This window comes from Macrobrachium rosenbergii, chromosome 28 (genome assembly GCF_040412425.1).
Source record: "Macrobrachium rosenbergii isolate ZJJX-2024 chromosome 28, ASM4041242v1, whole genome shotgun sequence".
NCBI classification, from domain to species: Eukaryota; Metazoa; Arthropoda; class Malacostraca; order Decapoda; family Palaemonidae; genus Macrobrachium; species Macrobrachium rosenbergii.
In genome coordinates this window covers 20,111,320-20,128,597 of record NC_089768.1, presented here as the reverse complement: position 1 = coordinate 20,128,597, position 17,278 = coordinate 20,111,320, and the positions used below count along the sequence as shown (strand labels likewise).

General features: G+C 35.9%; 1 protein-coding gene across 6 annotated transcripts in view; it reads right to left on the bottom strand.

The window, feature by feature from the left end:
- Positions 1–934: 934 nt before the first annotated feature.
- The window catches only part of Dph2 (Diphthamide biosynthesis 2), a 47,730-nt gene continuing 31,386 nt past the window's right edge, over positions 935–17,278 (bottom strand). For 4 of the 6 annotated variants that reach the window (XM_067130258.1, XM_067130257.1, XM_067130262.1 and 1 more), the window contains 5 exons: positions 10,400–10,545; positions 9,466–9,578; positions 5,564–5,784; positions 4,123–4,939; positions 935–1,175 (listed from right to left, as the gene is read on the bottom strand). In XM_067130258.1, coding sequence (XP_066986359.1) covers positions 947–1,175; positions 4,123–4,939; positions 5,564–5,784; positions 9,466–9,578; positions 10,400–10,540 — 1,521 coding nt within the window. In that variant the 5' untranslated portion in view covers positions 10,541–10,545 and the 3' untranslated portion in view covers positions 935–946. Of the gene's footprint in view, positions 1,176–4,122; positions 4,940–5,563; positions 5,785–9,465; positions 9,579–10,399; positions 10,546–12,011; positions 12,160–17,278 lie in introns of those variants that run through there. The other 2 variants (XM_067130259.1, XM_067130261.1) reach the window with 2 other exon arrangements.

Genomic DNA, 17,278 nt, shown 5'->3' with positions numbered 1-17,278 from the left:
TAATGAGGATGAAATGGAAAAATACCTTTAGTGAGGATAACGTTACAAACAAAAACATGATTCAATTTTCACTATACATGTACAGCAGTACCAAGCTACAATTATTCTTGTACACATCCTCTACCTATGGTTGCCAGTGCTCCAGGTGATGTTCAAAATAAACAAAATCTATGATACAAGTTATAATAATGAGCAATAATTAGAACTGATCATTTAGAATTACGTATGTAATTGACAGAAATTAATTAACAATAGAGACCAAGAGAATTAACTTGCTCTTAGGAAGAAACTACCTGGACTTTGGCATTTTAATTCATCAGTGCTTTGTTGGCATACCTAGGTTCATCAACTTTCTGAATTTGTCTTAACTTTGATTTAAACCAGTTTATGTGCCTTGCTGTATAACTTAAAGCAATATCTTTTGAACATGCTAGAAACAGGAAATGACTCAAAGATAAAGATTTGGTTTATAAAATGTGTAATTTGCAGATCTTTAATACTGCCTCTGAAGGGAGACAGTAATCCAGAGTGGCATTATTCTTAATTCTTTCTAAAAAAAAAAAAACCTTTTATGAGTGTAAAAGCTAGGTCTAGACAGACAATCCATTACTTACCTTTACAATGCTTAAAATGCTGTAGGATATAACTTTAAAGTAAAGCTATTCAACTTGAAGGTAATTATATAATATGGTACAGTATATAACATTTTCCTTTCAGAAGAGACTGAAGGAACATGGCAGATACTTTATAATATTCCCTTAAAATTACAATGATGACATTATAATGCAGCTTCATCAGAATGCCAACCTGTAAATATAGACTGATGTAGAAGTAACCATAATTTGTAACAAAGACTATAAACTGTTGTAGATTTTGTAACAGACCATGGAAAAAGATACAAAATAAAGTGACAGGAATAAAAAAAAGGCCAAGAGTTACTAATCAATCATATATTACCATCATCTTTTTCATCTTTATACCCAGATGCAATGCCATGCCTTCCCTCGACAACATGACTAAGTGGTGCTGGTGCAGGAAGTGAAGGATCAAGTCCTTGCCAGGTGCGGCTTTTCAGTAACTCTCCTCCTCCTCCTGCATGCAGTTCTGCAACAACCATGCCATTCTGCAGAACAACAGCACCTGTGATGCTGTCTACTACTCCTTCCACTGTTTCACTGAAATTTACAAAAAGGCATAGATCACACATCTAAAATTTTCTCAGCAATTCTAATGTTCCCTACAATAAATATACTTATTTAGAATGTGTGCTTGATTGAGTTGTTTCACTGGAATTGAGAACAATGCCTAGTTTCTAGGGTCAGCATGTAATAATTCCCTTAATAAACTGGACTGTACAACCTGTACTTAAAAAATGTTCAGTAAATTTTATCCACATTCTGACACAAATCATATATCAAAAATAATCTGTTTCATCAAAGAATGGCCTCTTCACTGTGGTTGAGACAATGCTGTTATCTGAAATTTTATATTGTATATATGTGATGTTTTACACCAGGCAACAGAATTTAGTGGGTGCTCATAACTGAGGCTTGTACAACTGTGAGTTACACTAGCTGAGTAGTTTTTTGTCTCCTGTTCATCATTCATTGCAATGCAATAATATTTAAATATAAGCATCTATGGCACAAGATCTGACTATTACTGTATACAGCAATTAAAAATGTATACAAGTACAGTACAAGAAATATAATGAACATACATTTCAAACATACAAATTTACTGCTTTATACTGAAGCCTTATCACCTGGTTCAGTAGACAAATCACAATCAGAACAGCATGTTGAAACAGGTAGAGCAATATTGTAGTTCAAATGTGGGAGAGACTTCTGAGCTCTCTCACCTTCTGATTCTGTCGGTAGCTCAGAGATGTATACCGATAAAAAGTACTGAGGAGGACACCCAAAATAAAACTGCTTGTTTGAAAGTATCACCAGAAATAATTTCAAATAATTTTTTGTGTTTAAACAAATCACTAAGAGATCACTCTAATAAATCTAAGAGTCCCTTAGAGGTACTAAAATTGATTCTTGCACTTTCAAACTACTAAGTTTGTTTGAAATTAGACTAGCAGATGGTATGGTGCTGCAGGTATACCTGGTAACTTTGGTTCATTTAAACCCTAAGGTTATACTGCAGACAACAAGATGGGTACCTCTTGACCAGAAAATGGAATCAGGCCTCAGACTATCAGAGGGGAAAGAATATATATTGGTGAAGCAGAGCTGGAGGGTATGCAAGTGACACAGGTCTTAGGAGGATATTTCTCTAATTAAGAGCTGGTCCAGCAATTGTTGTTGCTGACTGACTAACATGATAATTTTCATAAAAAATTAATTATTTGGATACTTATCTATTGTTAAAGTTAGCTTTATTTTTGCACCAAAAGGTGCAAAGATAAAGCTTATTTTAACAGTATGTAAGATTCATTCCAAATAATTTCGTTTCTAGGAAGACGTTATCCAAGGATCTGAAAGTGTCTACTGTACTCCATGTGGAGGAAAGAGATTTCATGGACCCTGTGAAAGCTGTTATCTTATTGCTTGTCTTAATCACTTTATCATAACCCTGAAGCCAGCTGCACAAGGAGAGGATTCCTTGAAGGGATTGACAGTAGTTATTATCTATTGTCCTGATGACATTCAGGAACCTCATATTGTGGAAAGGTACACACAAAGAACTGAAACTGAGTGTATAGACATCTCAAGACATAAATCCTCATATAATATAGATACAAATTGCTCTCATGAGAATTTGAAGAATGAAGCAACTGAGAGTGTCAGGGGCAGCAGCAGAAACAGGCTCTAAAGATGTGTTAAATGAACATAGTGCTGTCTGCAAGATCAACAGTACCAAAACAATAAAAATGGACTGAGAAATAGTTTTGACATGGAACTCATGGGGAGGGATCTTAACTATCTGTAATCAGATTTTAGGACTACAGCTAAACAAATCTGCTGACCTGGCTTCCTATTCTAAAGATTGGAACCTGGGCTGCCATATCTCAATTGGCTTGTCATTTTTGTTGCCTTATATAAACAATCCTCAAGGGGATGTCACTGCTTCTTCCTAGACTTGTAGAATGGTGGGGAACTCAACCTAAGACACCCAAACATTGTTTAAAGGGTGCAGCTTACATGCTTTGTCTTCTTTTAACATTAGTATTCAATATAAATGCTCATTTCATTTTAGTCACTGACACTTTGAAGGATGCATACCTGCTAATCTTAACAAGAGGGTAAGATTACCATCTGGTGATTCCAATCTCTTTTAATAAAAAGGAATGTATAAGTCATTGATTTGTCTGAAATGAATACACTTCAATTCTCCTCAGCAATGTCATCTTTGCATTAAGGTTTAGTTCTATAGTAATCAATCTAAGAAATAGGGAAATTTTAAAATACTGTACTGTATACTGTATATGAGCATCTCTCCTAGAATTTGGATGACACAGTATACAGTATTAATCCTTAAAATGCTGCCTTAGTTCCAGCTTAGTCATTGTAAAGATGCAAGAGGATAAGTATATTCAGCTTTTCTTCTAAGGTCTAAGCAATAAGTAAAGTTCAAGGGGATAGGTAAAATCTGACTTTTATCTAAGAAATTTGTAAGGTTCATGGGGCTAAGTACCAGTATATTAAGCTATCCCTGCATCCCATATGATTCAAGATTAATTATATTGTACAGGATATTCAATCAAACGGAAAATTCTTAAAAGAAGTCGTAAGACTTCTTTTTTGATAAATCACCCAAATTTGGTAAGACATCTTTTTTGATAAAAGCACCCAAATTTATTAACTAAATTATATCCCTATAACAGTGAATAATATTCAGGACTGAAAAATCCTTAATAGAATAAAGAGACCTTACACAAATACTGGAATATAATTAACTCTAAATAATGTAAGACCCATTTTGCAAAATTTTACTACATCACTAGTGTAAATTAAGATAGTTTTTGAAGTTCAAGTGGAAAAGAGCTAAAGTTAATAGCATTTAACTTAACTTCAGTAATTGCAATTATGCCAAACCAGTAAAACATTATTATTTAAGGACCTACAGCCATGTCTAGTCTAATTAAACAACAAAATCTTGATCTCCTACCTTATGCCCAGCCTTTGTGTTTTATTAGTTAGAAGAGACACATTCACTTGTTCCTCTACTGGGGCATCACTCATCTCAACATGTCTTGTACCACCTGGCAACAGCTGCCGGAAGTCAGATTCAAACTGAAGACTCCACTCTTGTTCATCTAGTAGGGCAACTTCTAATTCCCATGGAGTTATTAGTTTCTTGTAGAGCACTGGGTCAATATGACGTTCTATAATAGCGGTTTCTGGGCAAGACACATAAACAAATAAATCTACCTCTGGTATATTACAAAGTTTGGGTTCATTTGGTTTGCCAACAACAAATGTGTAACTTCTTTTTCCCGCTTTTTTTATAAGCCTTTTTAATCTGTTAATAACATCACAGTAATTTGCAACTCCAAGGGTACCAACAAGCACTCCAATTATTTCGGCATCTTTGGCCATTTCTAATTTAGCACTACGACTCATAAGAGAACGAACACCAGACAAAGTCTTAATTGTAACACTTTCTGGTATCACACAGTGAAATGTATTTTCTGAGAATCTTAACATCATACTTGTAAGAGTTGGCCCTTCTGGTCCTAGGAAAATAAAACTATAGTCTCTAATATCATCACTATGAGGTAAAACAACCTTTCTTCCATTAAAAATAAAGAAATTATCTTTGTTTTTTGATATATCACAGTTCTCTTCAATATCATTTTTCTTATTTTCATTATTTTCAGAAATGCTTTCCAATTCATCGCCAGCAATCTTACTGAAACCTTCCTCTAGAAGAACTGATGATACAATGTGTGGAAATTTTTCTTTAAGTTCTTGAAACACTTCTCCTGCAAAAAAGATACATCAGGTAATTTTTCACCCAAAAGTAATTAAAACACAATATACTGTACTAAGACTTAATGCATAATGCATAAAGCCCAAACCAACACTTTCTCAAGCAGTTTTGGATATTTACATATTTGATCAAGAAATACCAAATTGGCCTAAAGGCCCCTACACACGATCAATTTTTTCGTCAATTAATTGATATCAATTTTTTGACAAAAAAATTGATCGTGTGTAGGGGCCTTAAGCTCTTCTGAGTTATATATCTATTATCCTAAATAGAAAATTAATCTGCTCAAATACTTTAGTTTAAAAAACTCAAAAAAAAATTTAAACATACATGTAGTACCTTTACAAACGTGTAAGTACTGAATTGTCTGTCACCCCTAGAACTACGGATATGCCCAATATTAGCTGAAAATTCTGAAAATAATACCCTAGCAGTAGTTTCACCCTTTAGAAGTCTATTTCAGTGTTGGCAGTAGATAGTAGCTCTGAAAAGTATTATGATCTGTAGTACAAATCACTGAGCTGCACAGTGTACAAATTCTGTACACTGTGCAGCTCAGTGATTCAGTGATGCTAATATAAGAACAATACAGTACATTATCCAGGAACACACTTACCTGCGATATAATGACATCTTGTGTCATAAACAAAAATAAGTTTGCTTAAGGAATCTTCAACTGTTGTACAAAGTTCTGATACCACTTTATGGACATCAATGGGTATCCTGGTAAATATATAAAGCACAGGTAACCTCCTCGATGGACTAAGGCAAGTACGACCAAAATGAATGATGGCATCTGCACCAACATGTTCAGCAGCAACCTCATCAACGCAACAACTAAAAAAATTGAAGGAAAACCACAATTTAGATTATATTGCAATAATGCGCAACTTCTGTAAAGATGAGTCACAAAAATATTTTGAAACTTCTTGGCTAGCTTTCATGCTAGGAAAGATAAAAACACAAATATTTAGGTTCCATAAATATAAATATCTTTTCTTACTTGTGCTTAGCACCTGAAACAGCAGAATATGACAAATTTTAAAAGTAATTCGTATTTTCCCTAACTATACAAACCTGAGGTCTTTATATAGGAATTACCTTCAGTGAAGATATAGGAATTACCTTCAGTGAAGCTGAAACCGGCTGTTAAACTTTTAACAAGGTGTTAAGGTAGTTAACTACCTAACGACTAGGTGGGAGTCCCGCATGCCTGGTCGGTAGAGCATCAACTTACTTTCGGCCCAGGTAAATTGTGTCAGCTTGAGAGGTGGTATGAGGAGGGCATTAAACTATAAAGACCTCAGGTTTGTATGGTTAGGAAAAATGCAAATTGCTTTTACAATTTGTTATTTGTTCCTACACGATATACAAACCTTTCAGTCTTTATATAGGAAGACTTACTTATTGGAGGGAGGAAGCTGGATAAGTCTCTGAACTGACTGGCAGTTCGCCGCGCTTAGGTCTTCTTCCTGGTTGAGAGATCGAGGAAGAGGGCAGTGCCTCTGACAAAATGAACGAATAGGAACTGCATGCTCAACTGTCAGACTTCTGGGCACTTCCTTGAAGAGATGGGTTGAAAGGCAACATCATTCAAGAAGAAAGGTTAGGTCGAATCATGTCATAGACAATTATGCGGCCATGTATAAGCAATGAGTTCACATTGTCTGTCCCTCTTCCCCCTTGCTAGAGAGAGGGAAGGATTTGTTTCTATATACCTGAGAGATTATAGAAAGGATACTCAGTTATATAACTCACCTGCATTGACACCCGTTCCAGCTTGTGAAAGCTCAATAACCTACCCTCTGCCCGCAGGGGAGGGTAATGTTGAAGGAATGAGGGAGGGGAAAGGAACAGTCACTCAAAACACACTCTCGTTCACAACCGTACACTTAGGCGAGATGCTACCTGTCCTCTTAGAGGAGCTGGGTAAGCTATTCAACTTGTTGAGCAGCCATCACTTATTCCGGGGGGGAGAAGTGACCTCCTTCACCTCCGCTTGCGGGCTTTGCAAGAGGGAGGGGAGGAGGCAGAAGCAGGCGAAGATGATGATGAAGATGACACTCTCCTTGATCTTTTCTTGGACTTCTTCTTCTTCTTTGCCTACTTCAAGAGGGTGTGGAGGATCTGCTCCCCAAGGTTGGAGGAAGACTCAAGAACAGACACCCAGGGAGCAGGAACGGGCACCACAGAGGGGACAAGCGTCTTGTGCACTACTGCCGGGGTCGTCAACATGGGGTGCACTGACAGTGGAAGAGGCATCAAGTAGTTGGTTGTCACTGTGACAGTCGATGTGGTGACTGTCATTGGAGAATGAGTCACAGGAGAGGGAGGAGGGACATGTGTCGCTCGGAGGTGACTGAGGATGCCCTTCATCGAAGGAACTCCTTGGAGACCAGGAGACTGCCAGGTCTCCCGGAGCCCTTCCACTTCCACGCCTGGAACAAAAGTTGGGTCGGGGGGGCCACCTCAATTTGCTCCGAGGAATGCAAGGAGGTCGTCCTGGTCTCCAGTTCCCTGAAGACAATCTCCTCCGACAAGGCGAGAGAAGGCGACGAAGGGGAAACCCCCTCCCGAAGGAGAGGTAGCAAGGCATGAAAGTTTCACTGGAGGGGTGAAAGCATCCAAAGGATTACTCGCCAAGAATGTCATCGGGGGTGTACTACCCTCAGATGACGACTTGGGGAGCTTCTGGTACTTCCTCCTCAACGAAACTTCTTCCATTGCTCTGGAGTCCAGTCACAGCACTCCTCACAAACAGAATCAGGGTTGCACTCAAATCCCCTGTACAACATGCAGAGGAAATGAGGATATACAGCAATAGCGGAGTGGTAATGACTACAAGCCTTATCTGCGGTAGCAGGGCATTTGCACATGGTAACCGGCTTACACTCCACTGGCTTAGACAACTTCATATAAGCATGCACACAAAGAAAAAAGGCAAGCAACCAAAGGAAACAATCCGACCGGGAAAAGGCAATGTACCCAGAAAAACAGAGCAAAAGCAACGGCAAGCAGGGTAGAGGGCAGCGAAGCACATCTACTCACAATGACAGCCGAAAGAAAAGTGGCGCTCTGCCGACTGGGCAGGTGAGACTCCCACCCGGTCGCTGAGTAGTTAACTACCTTACCACATAGGCATCATGGGGGGGTCAACTGCCCCCTCAAGACTCAACTTGCCCCCCCCAAGACCCAAGTTGCCCCCCTCCAAAGCCTCAACTTGGCCCCCTCAACCCCAAGCCCAAGAAGTAACAGCATGTTTTCTTTTTAAATATGCAGTCCTAAATATATAAAATTTCTCAGAAATATTATGTTTCTTGATCTTTGTCTGTCTACTAGCTACCAGTGATGATGAGATAAAACACACAGTAGTGGGAGTATATAATTTTTGCTGAAATACCTTGCTCATGTGGCTTCAAAAACACATAAAATAGCTCAAAATAAAAAAAAACTCAGCTGATTAGGCTCGCTTTGCTGGCCAAACCGTCTTTGCCCCGCCCAACAAAAATCTGAAATGACGCCCCTGCCTTACCACCTTGTTAAAAGTTTAACGGCCAGTTCCAGCTTCACCGAAGGTAATCATTTCAAGATACAGGAAGTTTCCAAACAGTTTATAACTACAGCTATAAAAGAGATCTGAACATTCTGGGGAGGCTTTCTGATAAGTAAAAAGACCCCATAGTGAGGTCTGATAACTTGAGGGATTATGTCCTTACCTTAAAAGTCAATAAACCTGAGTAACTGGAGCCAATTTACTATGGCAAATAATTTAACCCCTTACCATGCACTATGTTCCTTCCCCTAAAAAATTCCACTAAATTATTTCTAACTGAATTCCAATGTAAAGTAAAGGTACATCCCACCCTTATATCACCCTCAACACTGCCACACTGCCATAGTCACTTTTAAACAGTAGTTCAGTTAATCTTATTTCAGTGATGAGATATTTGTCGCGCTATTAATTTAATTATGGACAAACACTGGATAAGAAGACAGGACTGTTTATAAAACCACTATTCTAATGACAATTAAAAAGTGTAAAGACAACACTGAAAACCAAATATCTTTACATATTCTAAATATGGCACACTAGAAACAATACAATGGGTTCTTGAACAAATCCTTTGGGTGTTCTGTGAAAGTCTAAGAGATGAGACTCTGTGATCTTGTTAAACTTAATAATAATAATAATAATAATAATAATAATAATAATAATAATAATAATAATAATAATAATAATAATAATAATAATAACAGTAGTGAAATGGAGGCACTTAGAAAACAAAGCAGACAAGAAAATTCCAAAAATATCCACTTACAACAAACTGGGACAAGAAATGCAAGCCTTTCACAACTGAGACAGGGTCTCAATCTACTGAAGGTCACATCTACTGTCACAATGCAATTCCATCTGAATAACAGTATTGACTATTTGGCTCTAGTCATAGAGTCAAAGAGAGATTTTTTTATTTGAAGCAAACAGATATGAATTTTACATGTCAAGAAAAACCTACTGACCTTCCATAAGTTGTGTCACCAAGAATATAGACATTCTGACTCAAACATAACGTCAAAGTCCTAGCAACTGTTGAAGCATCAGCTAACAGTTCATCTGGAAACTGCAAGCATACCTAAAAATAATAAAAATTTTGTTAACACACTCAATGAATATTAACTATAACTGGCAAAGTGCATACAGTAACGTGTCTAATGAGCAAAATAAAATTTATATATTAAACATGGCATGCCCTGACTTATATACATAAATACCATACTTCCTCTCTCTTGTCATATTACAACAAAGCTTATGCTTGCTACAAAATATCTGCATATCTTAACACTAAACTTAAAATAACAACTTAATACTGACTTCATGCAAGCAGAAAATGTGTAAAATTGAGTATATATTACACACAAACCAATACCTACACTATACAAAAGAGTAAGAGTGGCCCCCATATTAAGGGACTACTTTTGGAGGAAGAATCAGGATTTTTTCCATCTAATCTAATGGGCAGTGCAGCAGAAGTAAAAATAAGAGGTTTCTGATTTGCATGGACATTTCAGAGTGCCATAATTTATATCTAATGTGGAAAACCAAACAATTCACAGATTTGATCAAGTCATGCAATAATTAACAACATAAAGTAACATGGAATACTAACAACCAAATCTGTTAAAATACTTAAGAGGGTAAGAATATAAGAAAAATTCAATAACAGGCAGCAGAGTTTTTACAAAAGACCAACAAAAGAAAGGTGGTGCCTATAGGTCAGAGGAAATGCCATATCAAAAGAATGAGTTCACTTGTTACTTTCAAGCAGTGAATGAGGCAATTTAAAGTGAAACTGATCAAGCTATACTAGGAACAGCAAAGAAATATGCATAAGTACAGAAAATGTTTGTCTTTTTCACATGAACATAGAGATTTAACATCAGAACTTTAATTTACCTTTTTAAAACCACCTGCTTTGATCCAACCAACACAGCGACTCAACTCATAACACAATTCATGGTTATCAGTCTCTTGTAAAACTTCAGCATCAAGGGTACGCTCCAAGGCAGCAGAACCTGAATTCGTTAATGATGCCATAGTTCCTGAGGGAGATAATCATGAACACTTCAGAAAAAGATCAACAGCATACAGGTACAAGTAAACTTTAAAATCTGTAAAAAAAAAAATATTTTGTAACATGCAAACCTGTAGCTATTCTGAATTAATGTAATATTTCTCCACCTCATAACTTATTAAATCCCCATCATTCAACCTTCCTGACATTCTAGTTCTTCAGGGAATGTTTTGCTCTCCTTGCAGTTGGTGAAGGGTCCTCACTGGAGAAGTTTTATGTAGGATTGGGCACCAAATCTTATTGATAGATATACTTTTTGTTTTTCCTTTCTTTGATAAGCCTGCTTTACTTACCTCATCACTCACCCATGGTGGTTCCTACAATTTTTCTTCCGCCTGTATACCTTAGGCAATTTCTCTTTTGGTATGTTTTCTGTTACAAAATCTGTTTTTCTACAGTTGTTTGAAATTGGGGGACATACGTGGGTTAGGCTAATTTAGCATCTTTTCATCAGAGAAGGTAGGCTACAGCCTATTTCATATGCATAAAGACTTTAGGTTTTAGGGCAAAACTTATAAAATGACTTATAAAATATCAGATAGTCTAATGCAGACAGGGTAAAACAACAAAACAGCTCCACATGAAATATTACCTTGGAGATTGAGTTTTCCTATACTTTTAGTGTTGCTGATGAAGCAGATGGTCCTGTTTATTGTCAATCGTCAATCCACTATTATTAGCCTCATATCTACCCAACATGGTTGGGGACTCTTTGGGAGTCCGGGGTTTTGGGTGGGGGAAATCTGGGAGAAAGACCGGGCTGTCATGGAATGGTTCCGTGCAAGTGCAAGTCATTACGGAGCCATATGTTCAAGAAGGGATTGGCTAAAGAAACCTATTATAAAAGGAACTATACTAACCTAACGTACTCCAACCTAACCTAACCTAGTAGGATGTGTTACTTAGTCAGGGGCAAAGCCCCTGGAACCCCAAGTGAAGGAAACTCCACTTTCTACCAAAAGTTCCCCTATAGCACTGTGCATGCGCGATAGCATTCCAGGATGGCCAGCATACAATAACATATCAGTTCCATGGTTAATTGCAGGTTAATTACAGTCGACCACCATAAAATACCCAACCAAAATACTAGCCTATAGGAAAAATCAATTTCCAAGGTAATACCCCATGCGGAGCTGTTCTATACATTATTCTACCACAGACAGCATTATTCCCTCCACCAATGATGGTTATGTTTAAAATACATTAAACCACAATTACCCTAGCCTAACTTTGCTGTAGAACAGCCTAACAGACTGTAGCTAAGCAATGGAAAAAAATTAAAGGGCTGGTTACATAGCCTATTTTTTTATAGGCATATTTTTTCGCTAAATGACCTATCAGTCTTTCACTTTATTACCCACATGGTGTGCTGATGTTATAAATATCTAATTGGACGGTGACATAATAGCATTGTAGGAAACAAATAACACTTACTATTAGGATATCACTTCCATTAACTTACTATTATTATATGACTGCCATTAACTTATAATTGTCATGTCAACACATGGAGTTAACGGGTAGTGGTAATGAAAGGCTTACTTCTTTAAAACGGCTCCCTAACTCTACTTTCTTTATCTATGTGCTTGTAAATTTTTATTATTTATATGTAACTATATGTTTTTTATTAATTCTTTCCCTATGCCGTTAATTAATTCTCTATACAGATCTGTGAATGGTAAAATATCAGCTTCTGATTAGTCTTCATATCATGGTACGGCTACTGCATGAAACTAAATCTGTTTCTGATTTTTTTGGCAAGTTAATAAAATAAGAAATGCTGTAAATTTTCACTTATTTCTTCGCATAGTAAGTATTTGATCTGTTTACCTTGAAATCTTTTTCTGGCATTTAGCCCCAAAGCGTTTAATGTAGCTGTTATAAACATTGTCATACTGTGTAATTATACTATTTCTCTTTTTTATATCCTGTTTTTAATTTTCTAAAAGTATGCATGGTTGGCTCTTCATTGACAGTATTTCTCTTTCTCCCTTTCTAAACTGATTATATTCACATTACTTTCCTTTAATTTTCCCATTCTTACTCAGAAGTTGATTTAACTTTTTCATACACTTTCTTTTGCCCGGTCCATGGCAATCTCACAGAGGAGACTAAGCTGTTTATCGATGGGGCAAATCGAACAAAACTAGTCTCTTCGGGGAACAATATTAGGAAATATTTCAGTATGACAAATAGTAGATCAGAAACATTATTGCTGAATAATAGATACTATATTCAAATTAGTTTATAATTTGTTGTTGCAAGAAAATAACTCGTTTAAATTTTCTTTGTCCAAAGTTAAATTTCCAACGTTTGCCTCAGAATGGCCCTGAGGAAGGCTATTCATTCCTGTTGCCGTTGAAATTATATTTCAGATAAAGTAGTGTATTTTTATACGCTTTTATTTAGCTTGCTTTTTTGTCTGTTTGTTTGTCTGGGTCAAATCTTGTAACTCAATTTTCGCCCTGTTCCCTTCATCCGATGGCCTTAAAATTTTGCATGGTGACTCACTCTTGGTGACAATGCAACCTTACATGATCAGTGGGTCAGCAGTGACCTCTCCCAGTATCTCAGATCGCAATGAAAAACAGCAAATTCAGTAAGTTTAAAGAACTGAACATGAGTTACTTTGACAAAACGATGAGAAAAGTAAAAAACACCTATTGTGAAAACGACCTGTTTCCCATAAGTGATATAAAAGAGGCAAAAAACTTTAATTAGTTGCAGGAGCTATGTTCTGATACTGTCAACATGAGTCTAGCACAGGAATCTTTCCCAAATAGTGAAAAGCTTGCTTGTATAAAGCCGGCCTATAAAGGAAAAGGTGATAAAGAAAATCTAAGCTTCTATAGACCAATATCGAACGTATTGTGCTTATCAAAACTTATAGAAACCGAAGTGCACAAACAAACATGGAAACACTTGAAACAACTCAACATTATACCTGATGATCAGTCAGCATACAGAAAAAATCCACTCAACAGAGACTAAATTGTGTGCAATTATAAATGATATGGTAGAAATTATAGCAAATGGAAAATGTGGCATCCTGGTTATGTTTGACCTAAGTGCAGCATTTGACACAGTTGACCGCAATCTACTGCTTGAAGACCTGACAGCAGTAGGCATCGTAGATGATTTACACAAATGGTACAAAAGCTACTTAGAAAGCAGGAAGGTTACAGTGATTATATCAAATGTGAAATCAGTAAAGAAAGGCCTAACAAAAGGAGTGCCCCAAGGCAGCGTTCTGGGTCCACTGCTATTTGGTATTTGCACAATTGAATTATCTAGAATTCTAAATAAGCACAAGGTTAAGTATAAACTTTATGCTGATGATACTCGGTTCTGTTTTCCTGTCGAAACGGTAGAAGACACCACTGGTTAAACTGATGCAATAATGAAAGATATAAAAAAAATGGATTTCGGCGAAGAAATTGAAACTTAATGAAGACAAATCTGAGTGTATACTATTTGAATCTGACAGTGCACTACGAAAATATGAACACTTCAAAAGAGTAAATATTGGTTCGTCAACAATAAATATTGCAGCAGCAGTGAGGAACTTAGGAGTATTTATTGGTAATAAATTGTCGATGAAGAACCATATATTGCTTATTACAAAAACCTGTAACTATCATATTAGAAACATTGCATTTATTAGAAAATACCTAAACGAAGATACTTTGAAAACAGCAATTTGCAACCAAATACTTTCGAGGCTTGACTACAGCAACGTTATATACTACGGTCTCCCTAACTACCTACTAAGACAATTGCATGGAATACAAAATAGAACCGTCAGGTTAATAAAAGGACTACGTTCCCAATTCCCATGATAGAATAACCCCAGCATTAATTGACCTACATTGTCTCCCAGTAAAAGCTAGAATAGATTATGAAATACTACTTACAGTCTTTAAAGCACTAAAATATAATGAACTAGCATATCTGAGAAATTGCTTAAGCTTCTTTAGACCAGAAATGAATATTGTAATCAAACATGCAAGTGAAGCATATAGGCTGCTTGAACCTTAAACAAATTGTACGTCAGGCGAGAGAGCATTTGTACATTGGGCACCAAGACTATACAACAAAATACCGCCTGAAGTGAAGATCGTACAAGAGGAAATCAAATTTGAAAAAGAACTAAAGACTCTCCTATTCTGCAGGAGCTACGATAATGACGATAAAACACTAAGAGACAGTTATAAAATATAAGGAGACTCTTATTTTGAAAACGTACATTTGATCCAGAAGACTAAGTTGATAACTCTACCGATTTTTCAGAATATCACGTTCAATTTCTTTAGCTAAAATCATAACTCGGTTGCAATTTCTGTCAAGACTAAAAAGCATAAGATAAAAAAAATTGTTTAAACACGCTTTTATTAAAATGCACTAAAAAGTAACAAATAATTTTTTGAGACACACCGGGATTTTCTTACAATTAATCATGTCTACAAAAATAAAAGCGTGGCCACCAACATGGAAGGAAATACTACAAGAATTTTTTTTTTATGTCATTTCTTGTAGCATTTCTTTCCATGTTTGGCGCCCACACTTTTATTTTTGTAGACATGACTAATTGTAAGAAAACCCTGGTGTATAAATACAGCCATAATTTAAACTTTTATATTCAATGTCAAGTACAAAAAAAATTGCTCCTCAAGCTTTCATAATAACAATACCAAGTCTTGAATTCTCCGTGTGTAAAAATGATTCACTCGTTAGCTCGGTGTACCATTTGCATTTTACCCCTATACGATGATGTTCTACATATAATAACCAACGAAAGAAATAATTATGTTCATTTCCTTTTGACCAAGTATGTTTGAAATGTCATGAATCCTCCTCAGTTAATTTTATTGCAATTCCATGTTCAGGCTGATTAAGTTACTACAGCTGCAATTTTGTCTCCTCAAACCTCCAAAACTAATGTTTTGATGCGCAGATAGCTGCTGACACGATTACAAATATCTGCGATTTTTAAAGATTTTCGAAGCGCGTAATGCACCAAATTTGTGCAGCTTAAATTCTTTAATCATTATTTGTTTTTGTCAAGTCTGCTTTCTATGACTTTCCCTTACTTTCTGATGCACTCTTTTAAGTCATTCCCTTCAAAAGGAAGTCTACAGCGTTTCGCATATATTCGGTTAAAAAGAGATGAGTTGCAAAGGTAGCAACAGCCATATCAACTCGTTCAGTACACGATTTGTTGGAAATATCTGCGTCAAGCTGTTAGGTCACATGATGTATATACAAGTTTTGCCCGTGTTCTGCTGTCATTAAACAAATTTCTATTACTCTCTTGCTGGGGCACGAGGGATGAAATAGTTCATGATAATTTTGAAAGACTCATATTTATTTGTTTTAAATTTAGTATTATTAGCCTTGTCATTTCGATGTTTTTGTTCAATATTTCTGTTCGGTTCTGTTTTTCTTTCTACTCTTACCGCACACCAACATCGAACGTGTATATGAAGGGGACGGCGTATGCAATACCTTATGAGTCATCTCTCTCTCTCTCTCAATTAATGAGACTTAAGAAGGAATGTGCTTCTTATGACTTTTCAGATGATTTTTTACGTGTACTAATTATGTACAGTTTTGTGATTTTTCCTTTTTACTATAACTTTTGATTGTATTCTGATATTGCATTCTTCTATACCCGTCCTGAACGTGAGGCAGGAGTCTGCAATACTGGAAGAGGAGTTGCAGAGATATGTGCAATGCAGGGTCCTGGTGCAATGTTACAGGGTGTAGGCTACAAGACGTGTACTAGTGACATGTATATTCCAATCAGCGTGTTATACATACATACATACACACACACACACACACACATATATATATATATATATATATATATATATATATATATCGCTGATTAAATACCTGTGAACTTACCTTCCTTGATATGATCTTGGAGTAGGTTTACTGCTTAGTAATGTTTATTTCGAATTTGATTTTAACTGACGAGATTACTTCGTACACTTGGAAAAAATAAAAAGGAATAGGATCTTATATATTTAAAAAAAGGAAAATTGGATATCAGTATAATATGGAGCCAAACCGCTTTGAGGTCAGTTCCAGTTTCATTTTAATCAAAGGTAATCTTTTAAGAGAATTTGGTAATCAATCATCGTTACCAATTACAGCATTAAGAGTATAATACTGTCTGACCATGAATACAGAGGAAGCAACATTGTAAAAAACAGACACATAATTAACTACTCAAGAAAGCTTAAGAGTAACCATTTTATCAAGAAAACAACTGCACACCCTGGTGAAATCTCGCCTTACTTGTGTTCAGCATTAAAATTATAGTCATCTTAAGTGATAACAAACATTAAAAAAAATGGCAAAGAATTAAGAGATATGCTATTACTATGAGTAGGCTACTATGAGGTTTCTTGGTGAAAAGGTTTTGCATATATATATATATATATATATATATATATATATATATATATATATATATATATATATATATGCAAAACCTTTTCACAAGAAACCTCATAGTAGCGTACTCATAATTATAAATAAGCATTTCTCTTAATTATTTATATATTTTTTTGAGATATATATATATATATATATATATATATATATATATATATATATATATATATATATATATATATATATATATATATATATATATATATATGTGTGTGTGTGTGTGTGTGTGTGTGTGT